This window comes from Babjeviella inositovora (genome assembly GCF_001661335.1).
Source record: "Babjeviella inositovora NRRL Y-12698 unplaced genomic scaffold BABINscaffold_4, whole genome shotgun sequence".
Lineage (NCBI taxonomy): Eukaryota > Fungi > Ascomycota > Pichiomycetes > Serinales > Babjeviella > Babjeviella inositovora.
The window spans coordinates 224,720-249,231 of record NW_017566841.1 but is presented as its reverse complement, the minus strand read 5'-3'; the positions used below and the strand labels follow the sequence as shown (position 1 = coordinate 249,231).

Below are 24,512 nucleotides of genomic sequence, written 5' to 3'. Positions count from 1 at the left end.
CTTTCCAAGGCCGGAACAAAGCTCATACCAGGCGCTCTTGAGCGATTCCATCTTATGCGTCGGGGCTCACGTGCCAACTCTATCATTTATGCCTAATCGGGAATATCCTAAACATGTAGCAAGGTGGAATTCACGCGATGCGCGCAATCGGCGCAAATCTGGTCACTGGTTCTGGCGCCTCACGACCTTGCGCCGCACAGGCTCTAACAGAGGCTCCTGTCTTTTTCGTTGTTTTCTTTTCATGCAACGATGTTTTTGTTCGGCGCCTAATACAAGTGGAGAACATACGTTCATTCGTTCTGAGATTCACGTTGAGCTAAAGATCAGGTATTTCTAGCCTTAAGACGACTTTGTTATACAAAAGACAATCCTTTGCTATAAGTACGCCAAGACACTATCAACCCTACACGCCAAGACACTGCCAATACCAAAGTCAATAACCTTGTTATCGTAGCTCAGATACAAGCTAATACCTCCAAGTTATGTCCTCCGTTATGGTCAAGGCGGAGAGCCACGGCAGCATTTCCAACATCTTCAAACACGAGAATGAGTCTGTGGACTTGCTTCTCCGCGAGATACACCTGGATAGCCCTAACAATAACCTCCACAACTTTAACTTGCTTGACAGCCAGGCCTCGGATTCAGATGAGTGCAACAACAGCCGCGAGGTTCAGCCTTTGCAGTTCACCAAACCCAAGCCCGCCTTCGATAGTGAAAGCATCTTCTACGTCAAAACGGGCAATGAACCCAGTGAGAGGCTCTCGCGCCTGAATTCCGCGGTCCGTGGTCCACGGGCGTTGGTTTTAAACGCCAACACGGTATTACATCCAGGAACCCTCGACTGTATTCCGCCCCGCAGCCCCAACCGCGCTTCCTCGCGGCTCGAAGACGACGACCTTTCTTCCCAGGGCCCTGAGCGCATTCCAGCCCGCAGCCCTGAGAGAAAGCCGTCCGGGCCACGTCCCGACATCTCAGAGCCACTTCCGGGTACTTCTAAGGTATCTTCTGAAGCTTCCAAATTGCTTCCCTCTGTGTCAGTCCATTCCGAGCTTGCCGCAAGCCCAAAGCTTTCCGACCTGGAAGGTGAGCCAGCAGACCCTCCGTTCGGTGAGCCAATCTCGATAGACCCTTCGTCGTATGAAGAAGCAACCTCGGCGGATTCGTCTGAGACCCTCGCGGATAAGTCACCGTCGCGCTCGCCGTCCAAGTCCATTCTCAAATCCTCCATATCGTTTTCACCGTCCAAGAAATCCGTTGTGTTCGAACAGTCCCCACCTGAGGTGATGGAGTACGAGCACTACGAAACCACCCGGTCTGACTCTGGCTCTGAGGCCTTTATACACGACTCCGAAGCATTCAGACACGAGGATTTAGACGCTCAGTTACGCTTAATCGAGCGGGAAAATCCCATTACATCGCCGGCTTGGAACCATGTCCACCACCCCGAACTAGATTTCGACTACACCAATGAAATTGGTGACGTTACCGAGAACACCGATATGGGCTCTCCTCCTCCGTTACCGGTCAGAAAGTCTTCCTTACCAGATGCATGTGACGTTTCACAGGCCCTATTACAGGTCAAATCCGAGTCTGACGACGAGCTGATCAAACAGGAGGAGGATAACTTTTTGTTCAAGCAAGACTTTATCAAACAGGAAAGTGGTAACAGCGACTTTATCAAGCGTGAAAACGATTTTATCAAGCATGAAAATGATGAAAATAACGTTGCCAAACGGGCAGAGTATGCGTTCCAATCTACCCCCAAACAGGAATACGATGTGGCAGAGGAGGTCATAAAAATGAAATCTGTAATGACTTTGGAGGACAAGTTGAGTGCCTTGCAGGTTTCCAATGTCGGAGGCAGCTTCAACGACTTGCTGGAAAACAATATCCGTGGCTTAAGCCCGGACCGCGGCCCTCCTTCGCCGCGCGTGGCCAAGAGCTATTACAACGATCTCTTGCTCGACGGTATGAAGAAGGATTTGAAGTTTAGGTCAGAATCCCAATTGGACCTTGCTAGGCACCTCGAGAAGGAAGAGGGGTCAGTTCCCGACCTGTTATTGAATTTTGAATCTGCTGCATCCTCCGTTCCGCCAAAGATGTTTCAGCGGATCACCTCTGGAACTTCCCGGGCCTCATCCATGTCGTCTGTGCAGTCGTTGAAGGAACTGGAGCGTGTACTCATCACTAAGAACAACGTTTTCTTGAGCAAACCCGTGGTGTTGAAGGACAACAATAAAGGCATTTCGCCCGAGAATATTGACACGTCCTTCGATTTTGGCAGGGTGTACGAGAACCCATCCGTTTCTGGGTCTGAGGAGTTTCAAGACTCGTTCGAGTATGTCCGGGAGCTGAGCCCCGAAGACTACCACAGTCTCTCCCCTCCTCCGGAAATCTACAGAACGTTGAGCCCAGAACGCCCGACGGCGACCAACTCTCCTATTTCACAGGGGCCAGAGATCAAGTCTTTCAAGGAGAAACTTGCCAGTTTCGAACAAACCAAAAACAACAAGGTTCCGGCCCCAGTCCTCCAGAAGAAGGCCGTGAAGAGTCACCTGAATGATGATAGTAGGGATGTCCTGGGTCCTAAGAAACACGCGATTGTCATTGGCTTCCCGAAGAGCTGGCCGCAGTCAGGTATTCCGTCGGTTGTGCCGTCTGCTCCATCTAGACCTCCATCTATTCCACCGCCTTCCCTTGCTTCCCCATCTGTCTCGTCTCCATCCAGGGCTTCTCCGTCGGTTCTCCCCTTTTTGTCGTCTTCCATTCCGCCATCCGTGCCTTTGCCCGAGGCTTCGGTGCCCGCCCGTGATGTTTCCGGTATGTTATTCCCAGATTCCCACGACGCGGATCAGGAAGACAATGAAGAAGTTACCAATCCGGTGTACGACTCGATGCTAACCTCGGAGTTTGACTCTTCCGCTCAATCAGTGTTGCATCACCCTGAGACGGAGGACTCATATGACGTTTCCACAGCCTCTGTGGTTTCCATTTCTGTCATTTCTGTCCCAGATACTTCCACTTCTGCCATCCCCGTCTCAGATGCCTCCATTTCCGCTTTGGCCCCTGGCAAAGCCTTGGCCCCGGCTTCAGCCTCAACAATCCTTCCATCCGGAAACACCTCCGTCGATGACTTTAACGAACTTTCGAAGTTACACTTTCTGAGTGGCGAGGATTCAGAAGAGGTCACCACAAGGGCGAAGAGCGACTCGCTCCGCCCCTTAGGTCCTGCTGTAGACACCGACTTCCTCTCCATCTGGCGGTCCAATCCGATTCCTGCCGCAGCTCCGCGCTTCAAGAACCTCAATGTGGTTGTTCCAACAAAGCTCCAGCCACTTACCGCTCCCAAGGAGGTCAACCTCGTGCGGCGCTCCCGAGTGTTGCTGAAACAGGAATACGATCTGGCAATGGACACCTTTATCTCAGTGCTTCCGCGCGGGGCGGTGCTCCCGGATATCTCGCTTGATTCGGACTGGGGCTCCCAGATGCGCACCTGGAGCAAGTCCGAGCGCCTGGTGGAGCTGGATTCGTCGTATATTTCATCCAGAAAGGTCAGACGGACCTCTTCCGCTGTTCGGCGCTCGGTGATTGTACCGCCACGACACACCACCCCACTCAAAATCAAAGGCTCGCCCTGGAAACCGTTTTCACCATACCGGGAGGGCGGCATGACGGTTCGCGGTTCCGGGATGAAAACTTTGCCAAGTATGAACTCCGAAGACGTGAAGCGGATCTTGGAGTCCAAGAAGCAATTCACCACCGACGAGTATGTCAAGTATAAAGATAGCGAGATGAACCGCCATATTTCCGTGAAACGAGCCCCGAACGTGACATACGATGAACACTGTGCTTCTTATGTTGATGACACCTCCATGGATTACTCGTACGGCGATATCATCGCTAACAGCAGTATGCTCTATCCACACATCGCCAGCGAGCTTGCCCGTTCGCCGTCGAAGCCGAAACAGGAGGTGTTCCCCAACGAATGGAACTTCGACTTTGACACAGAGTTTGAAAGCATCTGGAATCGTGGCAACCAGGAAGTGTCTGCGCCGTCACTTCGGCTTTCGCAGAAGGAAAGCAGAGGGATTCTTGATAAGCCCATGCCGAAGGAACGAGTGGTCAGCACTGGCACGGATATGGATATCTACAAGGAGTTTCTGGATCTTCCGTCGCCCGTGACCGACCATTTCAGCATCCCACTGGCCATCAAATCAAACAATCCATTCCGCGGGCCAGCCCTCGGTCTTAAAAGCCCAAGCCTCGACAACCACGGTCCCCAGAAGAAAGCCAACCCGTGGATCAGTGCTCAACCGTTCCACGATACCTTGAACGATAATACGATGAATGAAACTTCAGACGCCTCTGTTAGTACAGAAGAGAGACGCAAGACTGCCAGGAGCCACATCGAAGTTTTAGGTACGGAACCTCAGGAGATTGTCGCGCAGGAAGCCAAGGCAAGTGGAGCCGCTGTTGAACCCCAGGCAAGTGAGGGTAGTGAGAACGTGGAGCGCGGCCGCCTCTTCTTCCGCATTGAAGGCTTGAAGAACCTCCAGTTACCGGAGATTGCGAAGCACGATGGAACGTTCTCCGTCGTGCTCGACAACGGAATCCACTGCATAAAAACGCCGGAGTATAAGCTTGGGGCACAGTCAGCGGTGGGCCAGGAGTTTGAGCTCGTAGTAGGCGACAACTTGGAATTCATCCTCACGTTAAAGGCCAGGTACGAAAAATTCCGCCTGCCGTTAGTGGAAGTTAAGGAGACCGTCCAGGTCAAGCTGAAGCACCGCTTGAGTCGCATGATGGGAGGCAAGGACACGATGATAGTGACGAAGCTCGTGGAAAAGAAAGTGCACGACCCATGGCTCGAGAAGATTGCGACCGATGGTTCCTTTGCACGCTGCTACATCGACTTCGAGCAATACGAGAAGAAGGTCACGGGTAAGGTATCCACTTTTGACATCACATGTTTCAACGAGTGGGAAACCATCAAGAACCCTATGTCGGGTGAGAATCTTTGCCGTGAGCCGTACCGCATCGGCCAGCTTGAAGTGAAGATGTTGTATCTTCCGCGGTCATCCCCATCGGAGGTGCTCCCCAGCAGCATCAAAGACGCCATAGAGAGTCTCCGCTTTGTCAAAGAGGGCGTGGATATCAGACACGAGGGGTACTTGTATCAGGAAGGCGGTGACTGTGACTCATGGAAGCGCCGCTACTTCAAACTTTCGGGCACTGAGTTGATTGCGCTTAACGAGAAGTCGAAGAAGCCGCGCGCCAAGATCAACTTGCAGAAGGCCCTTGACGTGGTGTGGGTCGGCAAGGCTAACGTGGACACCACGACCGTTAGAAACTTCAGTGACATGTTATTAGTCGATAACTGCTTCAAGTTGAAGTTCAACAACGGCGAGGTCATCGACTTCGGGGCTGACAATCCCGAGGAGTGGCGTGAGTGGACGGGTGTGCTAGAGAAGATTGTGTCCAAGAACTTGTTCCGTCGCCAGAGCTGGGTCAAATTGATGCAGCAGGACCAGAAACCAGAGTAGTTACTCTGTCGCAGGAGTGGTAATGTATGCAAGCGCGTTTTTATGTTGTATAGGCTGAGTTCGCTTGTTTAGGCGGGTGGTGGAAGAATTATGCCATACGCTCAGGACAATTTATTTATCTCATTACACCTGATCTAGTAAGCTATTGGCATATTGTTTCAGTTATCGTGGAGGTCATCCACTCCTTCCATCAAATGGGTTGTTGCGTAGGCTGATGATTTAGAACGGCCAATCCGTGTTCTGTTTATGTGAGTAATGCTAAATATTAGATAGCTGTCATCTACCAGTTTACTAGCCGTTATTTTCAATTTATTATATTACGATATCCCTGCGATGATATTGATATATAACATTTGGGAACAGTGGTCTCTGTTGATTTATCTATTGGCGCCCATTTCTAATGTATTGGCCTATACAGTATCTTCGGCAGTGACTTAAAGTTCTCTCATCCTCTTGAACTCCTCGTCCAGATCGTCATCCAAACCGCTATCGTCATAAAAATACAATTCACCTTCAAAAAATATCTCTTCTATCGTGACCTTTCTTCCAATAATGCGCCCTGATGTAAGCGCTTTGATATCCTCCACCTCAAGCAAGTCAGGTTCGACCAATTGGAAGCTAGAGTCAATAGCAGTGGTTTCGCCGGACAAAAAATACAATATTGTCAATGGCCTGGTGATGCGGTACCTTGTCATAATCGCTGCTGCCTCAGCAGAAGAGGTATCAACCGTGGCAAACACCAAATGTTCATCCTCAGATTCCCTGGCGGCCGTTTCGAAAAAGTGATACGGCATGCCCCAGTCCGCATCAAACCACGGAGCCATGAAAACCACAATAAGGCTCTTGCCTTGGCTGGCAATCCGGTCAAAATTTAAATCATTCAACTTGACGACATTGCTTTGAGGCCATATGGCTTGAACTCCAGTCACAGAAGTCAACCACTGCGCCATATTCCACAACCTCCTGACCCCAGTATAGGCCGCGATTTCTCTCCCACCAGGTTCAAAAAGTTTAATAGTGGGGAACGAAATAACATCAAATTTTCGTCGAAGTGCTTCGTTTTGTCTTCCGTCGACTTTGGTGACCTGGACTTTGGAGTCACCATAGGTAAATAAGTCAGCAAGCCCGGTGTAAATCGGATCTAGAGCGTTGCAGTGCCTGCACTGTTCGGCATAGAAGTAGACCAAAGTATATGCGTCCTTTTGGTGTGAAATATTCTGGAAGTTTGCATCGTTTGCTTCAAGTATCGATGAAAGAGTGCAGAAGGTGAGTGAGAGCACGATAAAACAGTGTTTCAAGAAATCCATGGGCGACGGTTCCACCAAAAGTGCGGAAAAGGTAGGATAGCAGGTTTAAGCAAATAGTTTCAGCAACCACACAGTAGTTTTAAAAGTGACATTGGTGCAATTCCCGTAATTTGAGACAATTAGGCTCGTAGTATCGTTGTCGAATCTGGTAGAAGATTTCCATCTCCATCCCCCGAACATTGACTTCGTATCTTTTGCTGTATATACAGGATTGGAACGATGCAGATCAGGGGTAGGATGTATGAGCACAAGCTCAAATATATCCGTATTTACTCAGATACAGCATAATGGTTAGTGGTAAGGCTTGATGGAGGTGAAATTTAGCTCGATGAATCAGGCACACAATTGCCTAAAAAGTGTTCTATCGACTCTCTGTTATTTTATATCTAATTGACGTGCCAGGATGTTGGAATTTTTAACTTCACCTGCTTTGATCGTCTGAAAGGAGGAAAAAGAAAATTTTGCATTAAGCAAGAATTTAGCCATTTTGGGACTTAATATAGTACGTCATATTTTTGCCTCCGAGATATTTCAACTACAAAGTTCTTTATCTCTGCAACACACAATCTAGTGTCCTTTTTCTTGAGCCAATTTCTACCATAACATCGTCTCCGTGATAAGGACAGATACCCTGTGATAAACTCCAGAAAAAAAACTCTCTGAGGCAACCACACGCATATCATGTTTCACAAGATTATACAGAAGCCCACAGGGGAAGAACCTTTTCAGCGTGAATTGTTGGGTAAGTCTCTCCGGACCTCACTCTTCGGCCTTAACGAAGCTTACATTGACATCGATTATATTGTGAAGCGCGTTGAGGATGGCTTGCCTGACTTTATCGCCCCTCACGAACTCATAGAGCTCACTTCAGAAGTGGTGGCGTCTCTTGTGACCCGCCACCCTGACCACTCTCTCTTGGCTGCCAGATACACTGTACTGCGACTCCACTCCCGACTCGGATCCCCATCCTTCACCGATAATCTATTGGCGTTACGGGACTATAAAAGCCACAAAACGCTGCGAGCGGCACCATTGATCGATGCTGCGGTCTACAAAACTGCGTACGCACACCGCATACGCCTTAACGCGGCACTCGACTTGCAGCGTGACTTTCAGCTCTCATACTTTGGCTACAAGACCCTAGAAAGGGCGTATTTATTGAAGTGTGACAACGTAATTGCGGAGCTGCCGCAGTACTTGTTCATGCGTGTCGCTTTAGGTATCCACGGCGGTGACATTGACAGAGTTATCGAGACGTACGACCTCATGTCTGAAAAGTACTTTATTCACGCTTCCCCAACATTGTTTAACGCAGGAACGCCGAACCCTTACCTCTCCTCCTGCTTTTTACTAGCCATGAATGACGATTCTATCGACGGGATCTACAGAACCTTGCATCAATCGGCACTTATCTCCAAGGCTGCAGGGGGTGTCGGAATGCATGTGCATAACATTAGAGGCCTGGGCTCATACATAGCGGGCTCCAATGGTACCTCCAGTGGGCTCGTGCCCATGTTGCGGGTGTTCAACAACACCGCACGGTATGTAGACCAAGGGGGGAACAAGCGGCCGGGGGCGTTTGCGGTCTACCTTGAGCCATGGCACAACGATGTCTTTGAGTTCCTCGACTTGCGGAAGAATCACGGCAAGGAAGAGGTGCGTGCGCGCGATTTGTTCTACGCCTTGTGGATTCCTGACCTCTTCATGGAGCGGGTGGAGCAGAACGGTGACTGGTCTTTGTTTTCACCCGACGAGGCCCCAGGGCTCAGCGACGCGGTGGGAGAAGTGTTTGTGGCGCTCTATGAGAAGTACGAGGCGCAGGGTCTTGCCAACCAAACAGTCAAGGCCCAGCGTTTGTGGTACGCCATTTTGGAGTCGCAATCCGAAACTGGTGGCCCGTTCATGCTCTACAAGGATGCCTGCAACTTGAAATCGAACCAGCAGAACTTGGGCACGATCAAGTCGTCAAACTTGTGCTGCGAGATTGTGGAATACTCCGCCCCGGATGAGACAGCCGTGTGTAACCTCGCCTCTTTGGCGTTGCCGTCTTATATCAAGTCAGACAACGACTCGAAGTGGTATGATTTTGCGAAGTTACATGCGGTGGCTCGGGTGGTGGTGCGAAACTTGGATAAGGTGATCGATGTAGGGGCGTATCCGACGCCTGAAGCCGAGCGCTCTAACAAGAGACATCGCCCGATTGCGGTGGGGGTGCAAGGCTTGGCTGATTGCTTCATGGATTTGCGGCTCCCGTTTGACTCTTCCGAAGCGAAAATGTTGAATCGTCAGATCTTTGAGACAATCTACCACGCCGCAGTGGAGGAGTCAGTGGCCCTAGCTAGAGAGAAAGGGGCGTACGATACCTATGCAGGTTCGCCCGCATCCGAGGGAAAGCTCCAGTTTGACTTGTGGAAGATAAACCCGTCAAAGATGTACGACTGGGATGTCTTAAAGCGAAAGATGGCAAAGTACGGCTTACGAAACTCCCTCTTGGTGGCGCCAATGCCCACGGCCTCTACGTCACAAATATTGGGATTTAGTGAGTGTTTTGAGCCTATCACGTCCAACATCTACAGTCGACGTGTGTTGAGCGGTGAGTTCCAAGTGGTTAACAAGTATTTGATGACGGACTTGATCGACTTGGGCCTCTGGAGCGATGATATGAAGAATTTGATCATCAAGCACGAGGGGTCCATTGCAAACATCCCTAGCATTCCCGATGACTTGAAGCAGCTCTACAAAACGGTATGGGAAATTTCACAGAAGGTAATAATTGATCTTGCTGCCGACCGAGCCCCGTTTATCGACCAGTCGCAGAGCATGAGCTTATACTTGAAACAGCCTACAATGAGTAAGTTGACCTCCATGCACTTCTACGCCTGGAAGAAGGGTTTGAAGACCGGGATGTATTACTTGCGCACCCAGGCCGCCTCCAAGGCCATCCAGTACACCATCAGCGTCCAGAACGCCGACATTAAGTTCGAAGGAAAAACTGGATTGTTGAAGAGAAAGCGGTATCAAAGGTACGTAACAAGCGAGCCTGGCTTGAAAAAACCAAAGGGCGAACCAAATGAGGACCCAACCTTGCTGGACTCTCCGTCCGAAGAATTTGACTGCAACACCCCTACGAACAGGTTGAGTGAGGCCCCTCTCCACGAGGAGGAGGATCAGAAGTATGACATTTTTGATGGAACTCCTCTTCAGTGTAACATTGCCGATCCAAAAAACTGCGACTCGTGTTCTGGATAGAGGTGCAACAGCATGTAAATAGTATAATGCGACATTTTGCCAAAGGAAGGCAAATGACTTAATTTCAGTAGTGTAATGTTTCAAGCGAGCTATATTGGATAAATTTCCTTTCCTAATGGAAGGATGTGACGCCAACTCTGGGCTACGAGCATTTGAGTGAAATTTCTCACTAGAAATTCCGAAGGCGGCCGAAGGAAGTTCTTTCGTCAATTATGACACGCGTCTTCACTGTTATTTTTCTATTGGAAAAATAACCCCTGATGGCAGCTGAAGTCTACAAACGGTTCTTTCCTTAAGACTCAGTTCTGTCGATAGTCAATTGGGGCAGGGAAGTGCTGGGAAGGGACTGCCTAATTCTCTGAAAGTTAAACGTGCACTTTGTTTGTTCGTTATTTCGGAACGGTAAATATCTCATACTATACATATACAAAAAGAGCCCCTTCCAATAGCCAAGCTCTCCTCATTAAACTCTACCTTATGTGAGTGTAACATTCACCGAAACTGTACAAGCTCGGCGTTGTTTTGGCTTCGCCCACTAGAACACATCCCCGAGCTTTAATCTCGGCGCAATGTTCATCGCTAACAATTCCTGGAACAATAGCTTCGCGGCGTACGGAATGGTCATCTTGATCACATGTTCGCTGCTCTTACACGTCGTACACCACGTGTTGTAGCCCATCAAGCCACAGCTGTTACACACATCCACCTCAAACGCATCTGATGACACCATCAATCTCTCCAATAGCAACTGGGACGCACCATAAGCGATCACACAGTCTCTCTCCATTTCACCCAATCTCAACCCACCATCTCTGGATCTACCCTCGGTCGGTTGGCGGGTCAAAACGGCTCTCGGTCCTCTGGCTCTCGCATGCATCTTGTCCATAACCATGTGCTTCAATTTCTGGTAGTAGATTGGCCCGAAGAAAATGTACGCCTGTAAACACTCCCCGGTAATCCCGGAGTACAACATATCCTTCCCTGAATAGCTGAATCCCTTGTCGACTAAGATCTTGGACATGTCCTCCAACTTGGACCCACCGAAACAGGTCCCGTACTGCAAGGAGCCGTCCAACACCCCGGCCTTCCCGGATATCAACTCAATCATCTTCCCGACCGTCATACGGGACGGGAAACCGTGTGGGTTCATGATAATATCTGGTGAAATACCGTCGTCGTTGAAAGGCAAATCCTCTTGCTGCACAATGATACCACATACACCCTTCTGCCCGTGTCTAGAGGAGAACTTGTCACCCAATTCCGGTCTTCTGGTCTGCCTCAACAACACCTTGATCAACGCCTGGTCGTTGTCCGACACAGACATCATGACCTGGTCAATATAGCTTGGCTCCGGTGCTCTGTAGGTGACTGGCGTCTCCCTGTGCTCCTCAATCGGTTGGTGGGCCTGCGGTTGGCCTAACACGCTCTCTCCGGCGTTGGTAGGTACGTGCTTATTCACATAGACCTGACCGGTCTCGACTCTCATCCCGACCTCACCCAATCCGTCAGGCCCCAAAGACTGGTGCTGAAAGACCGGGTCGCCGTTCTCATCGACGCGCATCCCGGCGACAATGTCCTTGGTGTGGTTCGGGTATCTCTTCAACACGGTGGTGTTCTTCTTCAAAACCTGGCATCGCCCGAACCCTCTGTCGAGCGACGCCTTGTTGAGCACCAAGGCATCTTCGATATCGTATCCAGAATATGACATGACCGCAACCGTGGCGTTCTGTCCGGCTGGAAGCTTGTCATAGTCGATCAACTCAATGGTCTTAGTCTTGACCATCGGCTGCTGGGGGTACACCATCAAGTAGAGCAACGTGTCGATTCTCTTGAATTGATTGTAGGCGATGGCCCCGATGGCCTGCTTACCCATCGCACATTGGTAGGTGTTTCTCGGCGACTGGTTGTGATGTGGGTACGGAATCAACCCAGCGACGGCCCCCAACACGGTGAAAGGCTCTATTTCCATGTGGGTGATGACGGATGAGATATCCTTTTCGTATAACGCGATAAAAGAATCGTTCTCCTCGTTGACGTCCATATATTCGACCAACCCAGCGGCAAGGAAGTCATCAAAGTTCATCTCGCCATTGAGTAAGTCCGCCAAGTGCTGCGCCTTGACGCGTGACTCGCCGTTCTCGACGATAATTAACGGACGACAGATTCGTCCCCCATCGGTAGCGATGTGCACTGCAAACTGGTGCTCGTTGGTGTAGATGGAAATGAAGGCACTGACCCTCCCGGTCCTTCTCAAGGTTCTAAAGGAGGTGACGAACTTGGCCGGGAAACGGGTCGCCCCGATCAACGTACCGTTAAGATACACCCCAAAGGTGCCCTTGGCGTTGATCGCCGAGCTGTCAAGTTTCATGATATCCTCAGCACCCAAGATAAAGCACAATTTCTTGACTGGCGCCTCTTCATCATCCGTGGTGATGTGGGTCATTAGAGCCAAGTTTTTGACCAAACCACAGGCTTCACCTTCCGGCGTGTCGGCAGTGCACAACATCCCGAACTGCGACGGCTGTAAGGCTCTCGGGCCCGATACTTTACGGGATTTTTCGAACTGTGACGAGATACGTGTCATCATTCCGAGTGCGGAGATGTATGACAAGCGGGAGAGCACGTGGGTGACACCGGCACGCTCCATCTTGAAACGCTTGAGGGACCAGTTCCCGGTGGAGATGGCACGGTTCAAGCCCATGGTGATGTTGTTAGAATGAATGTTGATGCTCAACAAGGCGTCAAACTCGCTCGCCCTGTTTGGCTTTTTCAAGATTTTATCGATGTTGGCCTTGAAATCGGAGTTAAACTTCTTGAACAAATCTTCGAACAATAAGGACATCAACTGGCCGGCCAATTCCAACCGCTTGTTTCCGACGTAATCTCTATCATCCACCATGGTGGGGTCATGCATAGCCATGACCACTCTTCTGGTCATCATGGAGATGTAGAGCGCTTTCTCACGGAAGTTAAGGTCGGAGACGGTCAAGTGCGCGATGATGGTGGTAGCAACTGCCTCGGTACCCTCCTGCAAGACTGTCAATCGTGGAGCATTGAGCCGTCTCATGGTCTTGACCTTGAGACCAATGTACTCGAGGGCTTCCTTCTGGGTATACACGTTCAACTTCGCAGCTTCCTCAAAATTAACCACAAAGAGGTCCTGGTAGACGGGATCGTCACCGCAAACCAATTGCATGATCTCCAAGTCGCTGGTGATACCTGCAGCCTTCAAAACAATCACAATCGGCACCTCCTCGCTGATGGAGTTGTGCTTGAGATAGATCTTATCGTTCTTGGTGACGACATACGTCTTTGACTTGCGTTCGTGAGTGGAGGATGTGACGGATGCCTGGACAATGTTCTTTTTTTCATCCGCCTCCACGATGATTCTGTTCTTCGACAACTGCTCCTGCACCAAGATGACCTTCTCGGTACCGTTAACAATGAAGTACCCACCAGGGTCTAACGGGCACTCATTGAGAAGCGCCATCTCCTCCTCGGTACGCCCATCAAGCACACACTTGTTGGACCGCAACATGATGGGCATGCGCCCGATCTCGAGGTCCCGGTGCATGATGATCTTGCGCCCGCGCGTGTACTCCACATCGACGTAAATAGGCGCGGAATAGGTAAGGTCACGCAAGCGGCATTCGTGCGGCGGTAAGATTACTTCACGGGTACCCGGAGGCGAAGTAGATTTGTGTCCAATGCGGATGTCAAGGTATTTAAGATAGAACTCGGGGTCTACATCACTGAGGATGGTCTCGTTCGCCTCAATGATCTTACGGAGATCCGTATCCATGAGGTAGTTGAATGAGTCCAAATGCTGCTTGACCAAACCCTTGACCTTGAGGAACGCCGGAAGAAGGTTCCACTTGTCCTCCGCTGTGTTAATCTGATCCGTCATCGTCTTGCCCTTGTACACCGGCTTCAACATCTCGCTGAAGGTATCGGTTTCCTCATGGTGGTGGTCCTCGGACTTTCTCTTTGACGGCATTATGTAGGACCAAAAGTGAATGTAGCGAGGGTTAACCAAAAGTGCACTTGCAATTGTTTTTGGCACCAAAATAGCCGTCGTGGTACCAGAACGGATCGATTTTCTTGATTTTTTTTTTCGCGCAGGATGCCAGGGCTCATGTCCTCATTAGTAATGGGAAGAGGGAGGAAGGGCGGAGCATATCATGTGTATCTTTCATGTTTATGAATTGTTAAAATTTAACGCAAATACAAAAGAGGAATACTAAAGTAAAATTGATTCATTGGATCACAGGTTCTTAAGTTTATTAAATGGTACTGATGCTACCAAGGGTGTATATGCAGGATGTTAATAGGGAGGACTGAGTGAGTATTGACTATCCGTTATAGGATGACTATCGACTAAACTACAGAGTTACTATGCCAAAGATGGTTTAAGACTAAATAATCAAAGTTTTAGATTGGACACAATGTTGATGTGGCTTATAAGGTGTAGTTATACTAGTAGTATGAGCTTAGAATGGCTATATGCAAAATACGCTTAATCGTTATATTTAATAAGAGATCATTACACCCCGGGAGGTATTGTAATAGCATCCTTTGGGGGTTCAGAGCAGAAATTTCGGCAGATAATTTAGTAATCAATTCGTGCAAATCATTTGTATAATAAATTACTTGCTGGGGAAAGGTTTCGTGGTGTTTGAACGTGAGGTACCAGCGCACAGGATTTCTCTGATGCGCTAACAGCGGAATTTATTCGTCATACTTCACCATACATCATTCTTTCCCATTTAGTTCTTTATAAAGTTCCTGCTGAGCTTCGTTCCGATAACGGAAGCCCTGGAATAACTGTACTACACGCAATTGGTCCGTTTAGAACTTCAATACATATTTGACTGGTAAAGTGGCGTATACTCATAATTTTTAGAAACTAAAATATCACCCGAATCATATATTTAAGGTCATATTATGGTTTAAGCAGGGATTAAGAGTTCTGAGTTTTCCCGGTATACCGTTCCGCTCTAGTTTACCGCACTCTGCTCCCTGTCCTTGCTTTTCCATATCAAACTCATAGATTGAGCATTGTATTGCATTGTTTATATTTTGTTAGATTAAAATACGAATAGTTATACAATTTTATTGTAAAGTCACCCTAATAACCCTTTTTAAGCCATTCCGTGCTACCCCTATCTTGGGCTGTCTCCGAAGCTGCAAATGCCGAGCCGTGCATGAAAAATCTAAGCGGCGGACGCGGTTCAATTGTCTGCAGTGTGCAGGACATCTGGCCGCGTGCGCAGGCAGAATATATCTGCTCATGGATCAAGCGCCGCGGTAAAACCATCATAGTCTCAAGTTACGTCGAACAGATATTTGTGAAGGGAAAATTCTACGGTGCCATTTGCTTCACCTATATCTGCAATTTACACTGCCTTGTTCAACTGATCGGGTTCCCCTTTGAAAAACTATTGGCACTAGCTCTTTCCACGCACACTCCTGGGTCTGGGATCATTTGACACAATTGGGTCTCCTTTACCATCGCTATTTGATACTTTTCACAATATCCAGATTCACTGTCACACTGGTTTACTAGCAAAGTCCAAATATCTGCCATCTAGCCTAATCGCGGCTGTTTCCTCCAGACTCAGATATCTGAATCTACTTGCTTCTATGTCCCTCATTACACATGCCTATCGGTTTACGGCGAGACTAGCACCTCTTGCAGTGAGGCTACGCCGTCACAAGCGAAATTTAGTTGCCATCACTGCTGCGCTCACCATATTATGTATCTTCCAGGCGAGCTATTCCCGAGCAACTACTCCTCCGGCGGCCCTTCAAGCAGCACATGACCACTTCCGCATACCCAGCGCCATAGAATACCCGGCAGATGACCAGACCATCATAGAAGATTCCTGTAACAAATACTTTTCCTACGTAAGCCAGTTCGGCACCATCAACACCGATCCCCACCTGGACTACCGCTACAACCTGGCGGCGTTTGATCGTCTGAAGTTTATCAACGATCGTTTCGCCGAGCTCATCGACAAATTCACCCACAAGATCACGGCAGTTGTCAAGGAGGGCGAAGACCCCAATCGCCACGAAAAAGAGCAGGATGCCGTCAGCAAGCTTACGCGCCGCACAGAAAGGTTGTTGCGACAGCTCATCGTCACGGAGTATGACGCAGTTGCCCTGAATAACGCCGCAATCGAGGCGGAAACTGTCGAGCGCATCCGCCGTATTCGTCGCTTCAACCAGTGCTTTGTTCCCAAACAAGATCTCCGGCTAGATCTGTTCGACTGCGGTTATCTCGAGCGGAAGTTGTTTCCGGTGCTCACGCGGCAATGGCCGGTCTTCCAGCGTTGGGACGGTCAGCTTGTGGCAAACGGAAATATCCCGCACTTGGAAAAGGTTGGTTCAGGGCTAGAAAATAACTATAACATAACCATTTTCAATGGCAAGAATAATGGCTGTTACATGAAAGCCTTGCGGGACTCTTTTAAAGGCCGCGGTATTGTCCTTTCTGCATCTGACCTCCACAAGTCTGAACTCATCGGTCTTATAAAAGTCTTACGAAGCGTGGGAAACACATTGCCAATCCAAGTTATGCATCGAAACGACATCACGATGGAAACGCGGGTAGAGCTAATTTCCTGGGCACGGCGGGATGAGATACCGTTGCCGGAGTCATATGCGGCGTTTGCCTCATCTCAGGCCCTACCGCACGTTTTCCCCAAACAGGAGCTCTGGTTTGTGGACATCTCCATCGCTGTGACGCGCAGCCGCAGCTATGACATAATTCTCCTGGGCTACGCCAACAAGCTCCTCGCTTACCTCTTTAGCAGCTTTTCAGAGACTATTTTGATGGACACTGACACCGTTCCGCTTGTCAACCCCGAGCTGTTTTTCTCCCATTCTGTCTACCAAACTACCTCCACATTGTTCTTCAAGGACCGTCAACTAGAGGATAAGACCTCCGTCCATACCATCAACTTCTTCCGGACAACACTCATTGATGCGCTTGAGGGGGAAGACTACGATAAGTTTCGGATTCCACGGCTAACGGAATATACCCGTAAGAGCGGCTTGTTCGCCAACCGCGAGAGCCATATCATGGAGTCGGGCGTCGTGGTGATTGACCGCGTTAAGCATTTCCACGGAGTCGTGATGGCGTTGCAGTTGATTCAGCTCGAACCGACAAAGATGTTGAGTTGGGGTGATAAAGAACTTTTCTGGTTGGGCCTAGCGGCATCCGGCGATGAAAGTTATGGGTTTAACCACTTCCGAACGGCCGCTGTGGGCCAGTTTCAGCCGGCGTTGATCACAGGTCGGGATTCCAATGGTGTGGAAATGTCTTTCGGCGACGGCAGCACTGACAAATTCGATCCCGCACGGTTAGATGAGTTCGCACCCCGTTTCGCTGCGAAACGCCGTGTTTGTCTGACGCACCCGGGACATATTAATAGCGACGACGGAAAAACGCTCATGTGGATCAATTCGGGGTTCAAGTATTGCAAGTTGAATCTGTGGGAGATTGACGCGAAGAAACAGTTTTACTCCGGCTTGAGCGAGCCCGAGCTCCAGCAGTTGTACCGTGAGCCGTTCCGTATCTCCGCAGCGATCATTCCACCGCTTGTCAGCGAACTCCAGGCCGGCGGTGTGGTAAACGCTAAAGGCGAGTACGAGTTCGAGCTTGCAGAGGCAAAAATGGCAGAGGAGGTGCCTAAAAAGGATGAGCCAGAGTCCAGATTTGCAAAGTACGGGTTGCTTCGGGAGCGGCCATGGAAACACAATACGAATGTCTGTCGTGGCTATATCTGGTGTGCGTACGATGAGGTACACGGGGTGAGAGGTCAGGTGGTAGAATTTGGGGTGAGGGCGCTCGCAAAGTTTAAGTTTTTGGGGGATGTTTGGTTTAATGAGTATACAGAGGAGGAGCCACAACACTAGACGGTGTTACAAGCATTATTGTTCATGAATGTTAGTAATCTATATGGTTGGTAAGTCTATGTTCATACATGTATATGAGTTGTGAAGTGACTTCAGAAGATTAAAGCCCTAGTTATATCCCATAGTGTAACTTTCTCCAGGTATCATGCATAAAAGTTTTGGTTGTAGTGATTTTACTAGCTAGAATATTCATCTGTGACGTTAATCAACGGTCGAGTCTATCTTGTATTAAACATTAGAATTAGAGATATAATCACATACCCCTAAACTTTTATCAACATTTTAACTTGTATTTGGAATGTATATGGCTATATAGCCATGTTTTTATTGACATTTGACTCTCAGAAGTGAGACTTCTGGGAATTCTTGGATTTCCAAGCATGCAACCTTTTGTAATGCCAATGAATATATATGGTCGAATATACCATGGTGCGAGTACACTCCTTGTACTATATGACGAAACACAATGTAGGCCATATGTTGATAACCAATTCAAAGAGAATATTGTCGGGTGAAATGAGTTATACTTAAATTATAAAGGGCAATGGAAAGAAAACTCGGAAATATAAATGTCTATAAACCCCAAGGTCTATGTATTCTTTAAATTAGATCTTGCATCACGCGTTTTTCTTTAGATTATAGATATCCACATCCTCTTCTGGATTCTCCCGTTCCTTTCCTGATACTTTTGTTTGTTTAAGCCTCCTTCTGCCCTCTATATAGATAAACATGTTTCATTTTTCTTGGGCGTATTATCTTTATATTTAAATCGCTCTTACCTCTTTGTTTTCTGGTTATTTTAGTGTACCAATACTCCAAATACTGTACCATTGAGGATTGTAGATGATATGTGCGTGTAGTGGTGGGATTTAATGTTGATATGCGAAATATAACCTCAAATGCTTTATCTACGCAATACGTTGCTCTCCCTGGAAGTAACTTTCGATTTGCAGTACCGAACCCTATTTCCTCGATATACGCAATTATCAAAATCCTATATATCTTCTATGTTGTCATTCACCCATTTCATGCCTTAACTTCCCCTCCCCTAAACCTTGTCATTTTCCCATAGAAAGTGACTGATATTCCATGAAAGCGCATTTCTGGAGATTTTGTAGGGCAACCTGTACATAACACCCATCCTGCACCCCTATGAAAAGTGCCTTTCTGAGCTTTATCAAATCAGAGTCCCCTTTACTATCACACGCTTGACCCCCATCCATGTCTTCCGCACAGTTCAAGTCGAACGTCAATGAGTATCTTGAAGGACTTCCTGAGACGGTCCACTCGCGGTTGTACCGTTCACCTGCAACGTGCCTCGCGATCTACCGACTCATCCCGCCGATGGCGAAATTCTACATCATGTCGATGGTGTTCAACGAAAAGCCGGTACTTCTCCGTGACCTTGACAAGTGGATCAAGCCACACGGACGGCGCCACCAGGTTGAGTCGTTAAAGCGTATCCGCGCGTTGCATATTGTGAAGGACGAGCACAACGGCTTAGTGCTCTCGCTAAATCCGATTTTCCGGACAAGTTTCCGAAACGCGCTTACGGGCGGGGAGACAAACAATGCGTTCGGGGTGGCGTGCGATACTGAAGATAACCACCAGGTGGATTTACCGTTTTTGGACACATATGCGGCCAATAAGTGGGAGACAATTTTGCACTACATGGTCGGAACCGAGTTGAACGAGCTCCCGAGCGACGGGGTGTTGCAGTTGCTCAAACATGCAGGGCTAATGGAGGGGCGTGCGGGCGCCATGTCCATCACGAAAGAGGGCTTCCAGTTCCTCCTCCAAGACGTGAATGCTCAGATCTGGACGTTGTTGTTGCAGTATCTCAGAGTGGCGGAGTCGTTGCAGATGGATCCTGTGGACGTGTTGAACTTCATCTTCATGTTGGGGTCGCTTGAGTTGGGCCGTGACTACTCTCTCTCCGCATTGAGCGAGACCCAGATCAAGATGCTCGAGGACTTGCGCGACTACGGCTTGGTGTACCAACGCAAGTCGACGTCGCGGAGGTTCTACCCGACACGGCTCGCGACAACCTTGACCTCTGAGTCTATGGCGATGAAAACGCCGGCTGCCGCGATGAAGGAGGCCTTAAAGGAGGAGGATGCTGAGCCGGATAAGGTGAATATCCTTTCTTCGACCGCAGACGGCTCGGTTATCATTGAGACAAATTTCAAGTTGTACGCGTACACAACCTCGCCGTTGCTGATTGCTATTCTTAACTTGTTTGTGCACCTTAAGACACGGTTTGCCAACATGATCTGTGGCCAGTTGACCCGCGAGTCGGTCCGCCATGCATTATACAACGGCATCACTGCCGAGCAGATCATTCTGTTCCTAGAGAACCACGCGCATCCGCGGATGCGTCGCCTCGGGGAGGAAAAGTTGAACAAGCGGCTCGAGTTCGACCGCAACAATAACATCAAGCCCGCTGCTGGCGCGGCCATGGACGAATATCGTCTTGAAATCCTCCCTCCTACTGTGGTGGACCAGATTAAGTTGTGGCAGTTAGAGATGGACCGCATCCAAACCTGGGACGGTTACTGTTTTAGCGACTTTAGTAACGTCCAGGAATTTGAGTTATTGAATGCGTACGCTGAAGAGATCGGGGTCTTGCTCTGGAGCGACAAAAACAAGAAGAAGTTCTTCATCACCAAGGAAGGCAGGCAGCAGGTCGTAGAGTACGCGAACAGAAAGTTGAGAAAGAAGAGGTAGGCCACGCAAAGGCTTGGGTAAGAGCTGAGATGGGTAGATGGAATAAAACGCATTAATAATCCATCATTTACGTTTGTTCAGCAGATGTCTTTCCCTCTCGGGTATCTCCCTATACACTTTTACCGAACTTTGATAGGCCATTGGCAGAGATTTATGGTGACAGCTATTACCATACTATATAACTGGTATAGACATTTACTATGTGAACTGGAAATAGCAGCCGCATAGCTTGAATTTTATGGAACGAACCCCGTGATTTTAACTATTTTTTCACGGCTTGGTTATGAAAACTAGGATGTTAACTGGAAGATTGGAGCGTTTGCGTATTTGTCTCAAGTATTGTGTACTATTCAGACTGGTCTGACGATAATCTGTTGAAGTTGTCATAACCTCACACCAGACTAGGTTTAATATAACTGGGAGATATATATATTTAAACCAGGAGAAAAGATACCGACGTAAACAGTGCATTTAAACTATGCTACTTGCGCTTGGTGCTACTTAATTTGACACTTTATAAAAATAACTGATTGTAATTCCACTACGAACATAATCCCTAGGTCTTTCTTTCCCTTTAAAACTCAAGTCACAGAGGTGCCGCCTTTAATATAGCCACTCTCTAAAGGTACTCTCTAAATGCGCTGTCACTGAATTGGAAATGAGTTCCTTATTCATCCTAATACAACAAAATGAATCACTCTTGAAATCTTGGAGACGCTATTCTCAGTAAAGTCTGTAGGGGTTTATTGAGGTTTCACTCTCCATTGAAAACATCAGAGAGAATTATCCCATTCATTTCTTACTAGCCGTTATTCTCCGGGAAGCGCAAAGGAATGTATAGAAACCCCATTGAAGCTGATAAGATAGATTTAAAGGTGTCCGCCTGTTTAGGTAGCATTAAATTGTTTACCATATACCCATGACCGCTCTATCTTAGAGTTATTCGTGGCCACAAAATATGGATACATACGCGACCTTAACCGTTCTTTCTGCCCCTTTTACTCGTTTGTTAGCTACCTTCGGTTTCTGTAGATACTCCAGATTACAGGGGCTTAATGGGGAGCTGCTTTTTATGCCGCGGAGTTCGTATCCAAGTGCCAATGATATGGTCTCTTCAACCTCAACGCTACGAATGATTCCCCTATAGCAGACACAGGTATAATGAGTCCAAATTCCTCAGGGTTCATGTACAGCGGTGGATCTGGCATTCAAGTACCAGACATTCCTGGTTAAGAGCGAGGACTATACTGTCTTGGTCAGTAGCCAAAACTATCACAAGAGCCGTCCAAATAAGCACGTCTTACAGAGAGTTCAGTTAAAAATGGGAGTTTGTACATTCAAAGTTCTTTATTCAAAGAAGAAACAATTAACACATAAAGCAGATAAAGTAATGGAGATAAAAGAGATTTTTATGGGAATTAAATTAAGCTTCAGCCAATTCTCTCAAACGACGAATGGTGGATCTAACGGTAGCGGCGGCAGCGGTAGAAACAGTGTAGGCACCACCGGCAACGGTCTTGCGACAAGACTTGCAAGACCAGATACCAGTAGATTCTCTCTTGACGGTCTTCTTACCGCAGAAAGAGCAATCGTACTTGGCGTGTTGCTGAACTTCCAACTTCTTACATTGTCTTCTCAAAGAAGAACCATATCTGACACCGTACTTACCGGTGATACCAACCTTCTTAGTTCTCTTAGTCCTAAAATTGTTAGTAAGGGCTCTTGTGGCTCAAGATCCATGGTGCTAAAGAAAGATGAAACATAGGAAATCGACATATGATGGCTGGGAAGCACTTATTTGGAGGGACGTTCCCGTAGTAGCACTTTTGAAAATGCTACGCGTAATGAAAAATTTTCTCCATAGTGGATAGGCAGCATCGCTGAGACTTCCATTCTCAGAAGGGAGTATATTGAATGTCATTGGTTCTTTTGGATATCGTGGATCCCAAGTTTAGTCAACTGGTTCTCTCATTAGGACTGTCGGCTTTGAAGTCTCGTCTCCGGTTCTTTCTTCGTCTTCGCACCATTTGGATGAATCTCGTGTTGTCGTGGTATCATTACATACATCTTTGTAATATATTCTTTGAGGGTTACTGAGAAATTCCGAACAAGTGGTTATGTTAGAGAAGTCGTTTTTCAATATTTTTTTCCCTCAGTAGTATCCCCTACAGTGAAAGTGAAAATTCGATTAGTCGCCCTCCCTCCCACAGTCGCGGGCGATGGCGGGCTTGTTAGTGAGGAGCTGTCTGGTAAGAGACTGGGCGGCGCACACCCCTCTGTATCGAGGGCTCATAGTACAGAGTCCTAGTCCCATACTAATTGGCAGTAGGGTAACAATGCTTACTATTTGGAGCGGGGGGAAGAAATTGTAATATCCTGCATAGTATTGTCTTTACTCTTTCAGTTTTTTCGCACTTTTTCAAGCTTCGCCACAGGAGTTTTTATAAACAGCGATTTTGGTATGGAGAAATAACTTTTACCTGCATGCTGTAAAATACAATGATTGTATTTAGATTTACGCATGAATGACAAAATCAGAAGTCACAGGTGTTATAAGCCCTATTCAACATCACATGATAAACTTTTCCACACCCAACGCTTCCTATGTATGTGCTTCAAGTCTTACCTAGTAGGACCAAAAAATATACAAAAATTTGCCTTTCAACAAGATTTGTTAAATTCTTTTACCACGTACAACAATAATGTCTGACAGGAGTCCCAGGAACCATCACAACAAACAAGGATTTCTTCTCTATTTAGTTGATCTTTGGTGCATAATTATGGGGAACTCGAAAGTCGCACAGACGTATTGTTCCTTCTTATCTCATGTAAAGGGTCACGGATTTACACTCCTTCCACCTCACCTGACGTCAAGTTTGTTGACTAGAAATAGATAGGAATAACTCCGAAACCCCGAAGGTTATGGCTATATCTAATATATACAGGATATATTGTATCATTCTGCATACAACCTGCCTTCTCCTTCTTTTTTGAGCAGCTTGGTTGGATTATTGTCATGTTTTCCGAAGTGCATTGTTGTGCATCTTTGAATCTACCTTCGATTAGAAGAACCCGAATTATCACTCGCGGATGGTGAAGGCCTACGATGGCTCTGGGAGTTGTAGTCTTGCTTCAATAGAGTTAGGATAGACCATTCATATTACCCCACAGTGGCTATGAGCAGTAGGTACACCAATCCTTCGGCAGAAGAATGATGCACATATGAGCTAAATATTTAAGCTGTCCTTGAACCCTTGAGCTTAATTTCGTCTTGGGAAAATCTGGCCACTACTGCGCCGAACCTCGTGCGCAATAAAGTTCTGTAGCCCCGTCTTCGTGGCATGGTCTGTACATGTGCGTCGACCTCCGAAATAGAAATCGCTTATTGTATTGTCGAAGGTTGTCGAGAGCAATTCAATTGAAACCATTGTGTATTTTATTTTCGTCCGAATTATGTGATGGCCCCTCTGAGAATATTTGAAGCTAAAACCGCTCGGAAATTACATTTCCCAGGCAACCTTAAATCTTTGGATTGAGTGCTGTGTCGGTAGAGCCACTCGGATAAGAGGGCCGAACGCCTGGGAGAGGGGCGTAGCGGGGTGAATTGATCTGACACCTTGCATCCGCAGTTCTTGAAATACACTTTTCTGCATCACACTTCTGTATAAGCCGTTCGTAGCCGATTAGATAAATAGATTAGTAACCATGCATGTCTCCCTACTATGAATTCAAATTCAATATCTTACTCCCCTGTAGGTTATAA

The 24,512-nt window shown here is 47.8% G+C and overlaps 8 protein-coding genes across 8 annotated transcripts; 5 read left to right on the top strand and 3 right to left on the bottom strand.

Annotated features, from left to right (window-relative positions):
• Positions 1 to 357: 357 nt before the first annotated feature.
• Positions 358 to 5,842, top strand: INT1 (Int1p). Its single transcript, XM_019128488.1, has one exon. It carries the CDS (start codon positions 483 to 485, stop codon positions 5,541 to 5,543), a length of 5,061 nt encoding a protein of 1,686 aa, XP_018985902.1. The 5' UTR covers positions 358 to 482; the 3' UTR covers positions 5,544 to 5,842.
• Positions 5,841 to 7,080, bottom strand: BABINDRAFT_160835 (uncharacterized protein). The gene has a single exon (XM_019128487.1). The coding sequence runs from the start codon at positions 6,848 to 6,850 to the stop codon at positions 5,978 to 5,980; it is 873 nt and encodes a 290-aa protein (XP_018985901.1). The 5' UTR covers positions 6,851 to 7,080; the 3' UTR covers positions 5,841 to 5,977.
• Positions 7,081 to 7,531: 451 nt separating this feature from the next.
• RNR3 (Rnr3p) lies at positions 7,532 to 10,099 on the top strand (the record flags this gene model as incomplete). Its single annotated transcript, XM_019131700.1, has 1 exon — positions 7,532 to 10,099. The coding sequence occupies one exon, from the start codon at positions 7,532 to 7,534 to the stop codon at positions 10,097 to 10,099; it is 2,568 nt and encodes an 855-aa protein (XP_018985900.1).
• A 185-nt stretch (positions 10,100 to 10,284) lies between these two features.
• On the bottom strand, positions 10,285 to 14,154 carry BABINDRAFT_160834 (DNA-directed RNA polymerase III core subunit). Its single transcript, XM_019128486.1, has one exon. It carries the CDS (start codon positions 14,094 to 14,096, stop codon positions 10,635 to 10,637), a length of 3,462 nt encoding a protein of 1,153 aa, XP_018985899.1. The 5' UTR covers positions 14,097 to 14,154; the 3' UTR covers positions 10,285 to 10,634.
• Positions 14,155 to 15,430: 1,276 nt separating this feature from the next.
• BABINDRAFT_160833 (alpha-mannosyltransferase) lies at positions 15,431 to 18,164 on the top strand. Its single transcript, XM_019128485.1, has one exon. The coding sequence runs from the start codon at positions 15,743 to 15,745 to the stop codon at positions 18,020 to 18,022; it is 2,280 nt and encodes a 759-aa protein (XP_018985898.1). The 5' UTR covers positions 15,431 to 15,742; the 3' UTR covers positions 18,023 to 18,164.
• A 997-nt stretch (positions 18,165 to 19,161) lies between these two features.
• BABINDRAFT_160832 (TFIIH/NER complex subunit) lies at positions 19,162 to 21,247 on the top strand. Its single transcript, XM_019128484.1, has one exon. The coding sequence runs from the start codon at positions 19,244 to 19,246 to the stop codon at positions 20,747 to 20,749; it is 1,506 nt and encodes a 501-aa protein (XP_018985897.1). The 5' UTR covers positions 19,162 to 19,243; the 3' UTR covers positions 20,750 to 21,247.
• Positions 21,248 to 21,630: 383 nt separating this feature from the next.
• On the top strand, positions 21,631 to 21,960 carry BABINDRAFT_160831 (uncharacterized protein). Its single transcript, XM_019128483.1, has one exon. The coding sequence runs from the start codon at positions 21,708 to 21,710 to the stop codon at positions 21,894 to 21,896; it is 189 nt and encodes a 62-aa protein (XP_018985896.1). The 5' UTR covers positions 21,631 to 21,707; the 3' UTR covers positions 21,897 to 21,960.
• A 212-nt stretch (positions 21,961 to 22,172) lies between these two features.
• Positions 22,173 to 22,816, bottom strand: RPL43A (60S ribosomal eL43 domain-containing protein; the record flags this gene model as incomplete). The annotated part of the gene is made up of 2 exons (XM_019130781.1): positions 22,173 to 22,468; positions 22,774 to 22,816. The coding sequence occupies 2 exons, from the start codon at positions 22,814 to 22,816 to the stop codon at positions 22,173 to 22,175; spliced, it is 339 nt and encodes a 112-aa protein (XP_018985895.1).
• Between the last annotated feature and the right edge of the window lie 1,696 nt (positions 22,817 to 24,512).

What these genes read in the sequence shown, in the direction of transcription:
- BABINDRAFT_160834 (XM_019128486.1), bottom strand. Translation starts at nt 14,096, where the DNA reads ATGCCGTCAAAGAGAAAGTCCGAGGACCACCACCATGAGGAAACCGAT.
- BABINDRAFT_160831 (XM_019128483.1), top strand. Translation starts at nt 21,708, where the DNA reads ATGGATACATACGCGACCTTAACCGTTCTTTCTGCCCCTTTTACTCGT.
- BABINDRAFT_160835 (XM_019128487.1), bottom strand. Translation starts at nt 6,850, where the DNA reads ATGGATTTCTTGAAACACTGTTTTATCGTGCTCTCACTCACCTTCTGC.
- BABINDRAFT_160833 (XM_019128485.1), top strand. Translation starts at nt 15,743, where the DNA reads ATGTCCCTCATTACACATGCCTATCGGTTTACGGCGAGACTAGCACCT.
- INT1 (XM_019128488.1), top strand. Translation starts at nt 483, where the DNA reads ATGTCCTCCGTTATGGTCAAGGCGGAGAGCCACGGCAGCATTTCCAAC.
- BABINDRAFT_160832 (XM_019128484.1), top strand. Translation starts at nt 19,244, where the DNA reads ATGTCTTCCGCACAGTTCAAGTCGAACGTCAATGAGTATCTTGAAGGA.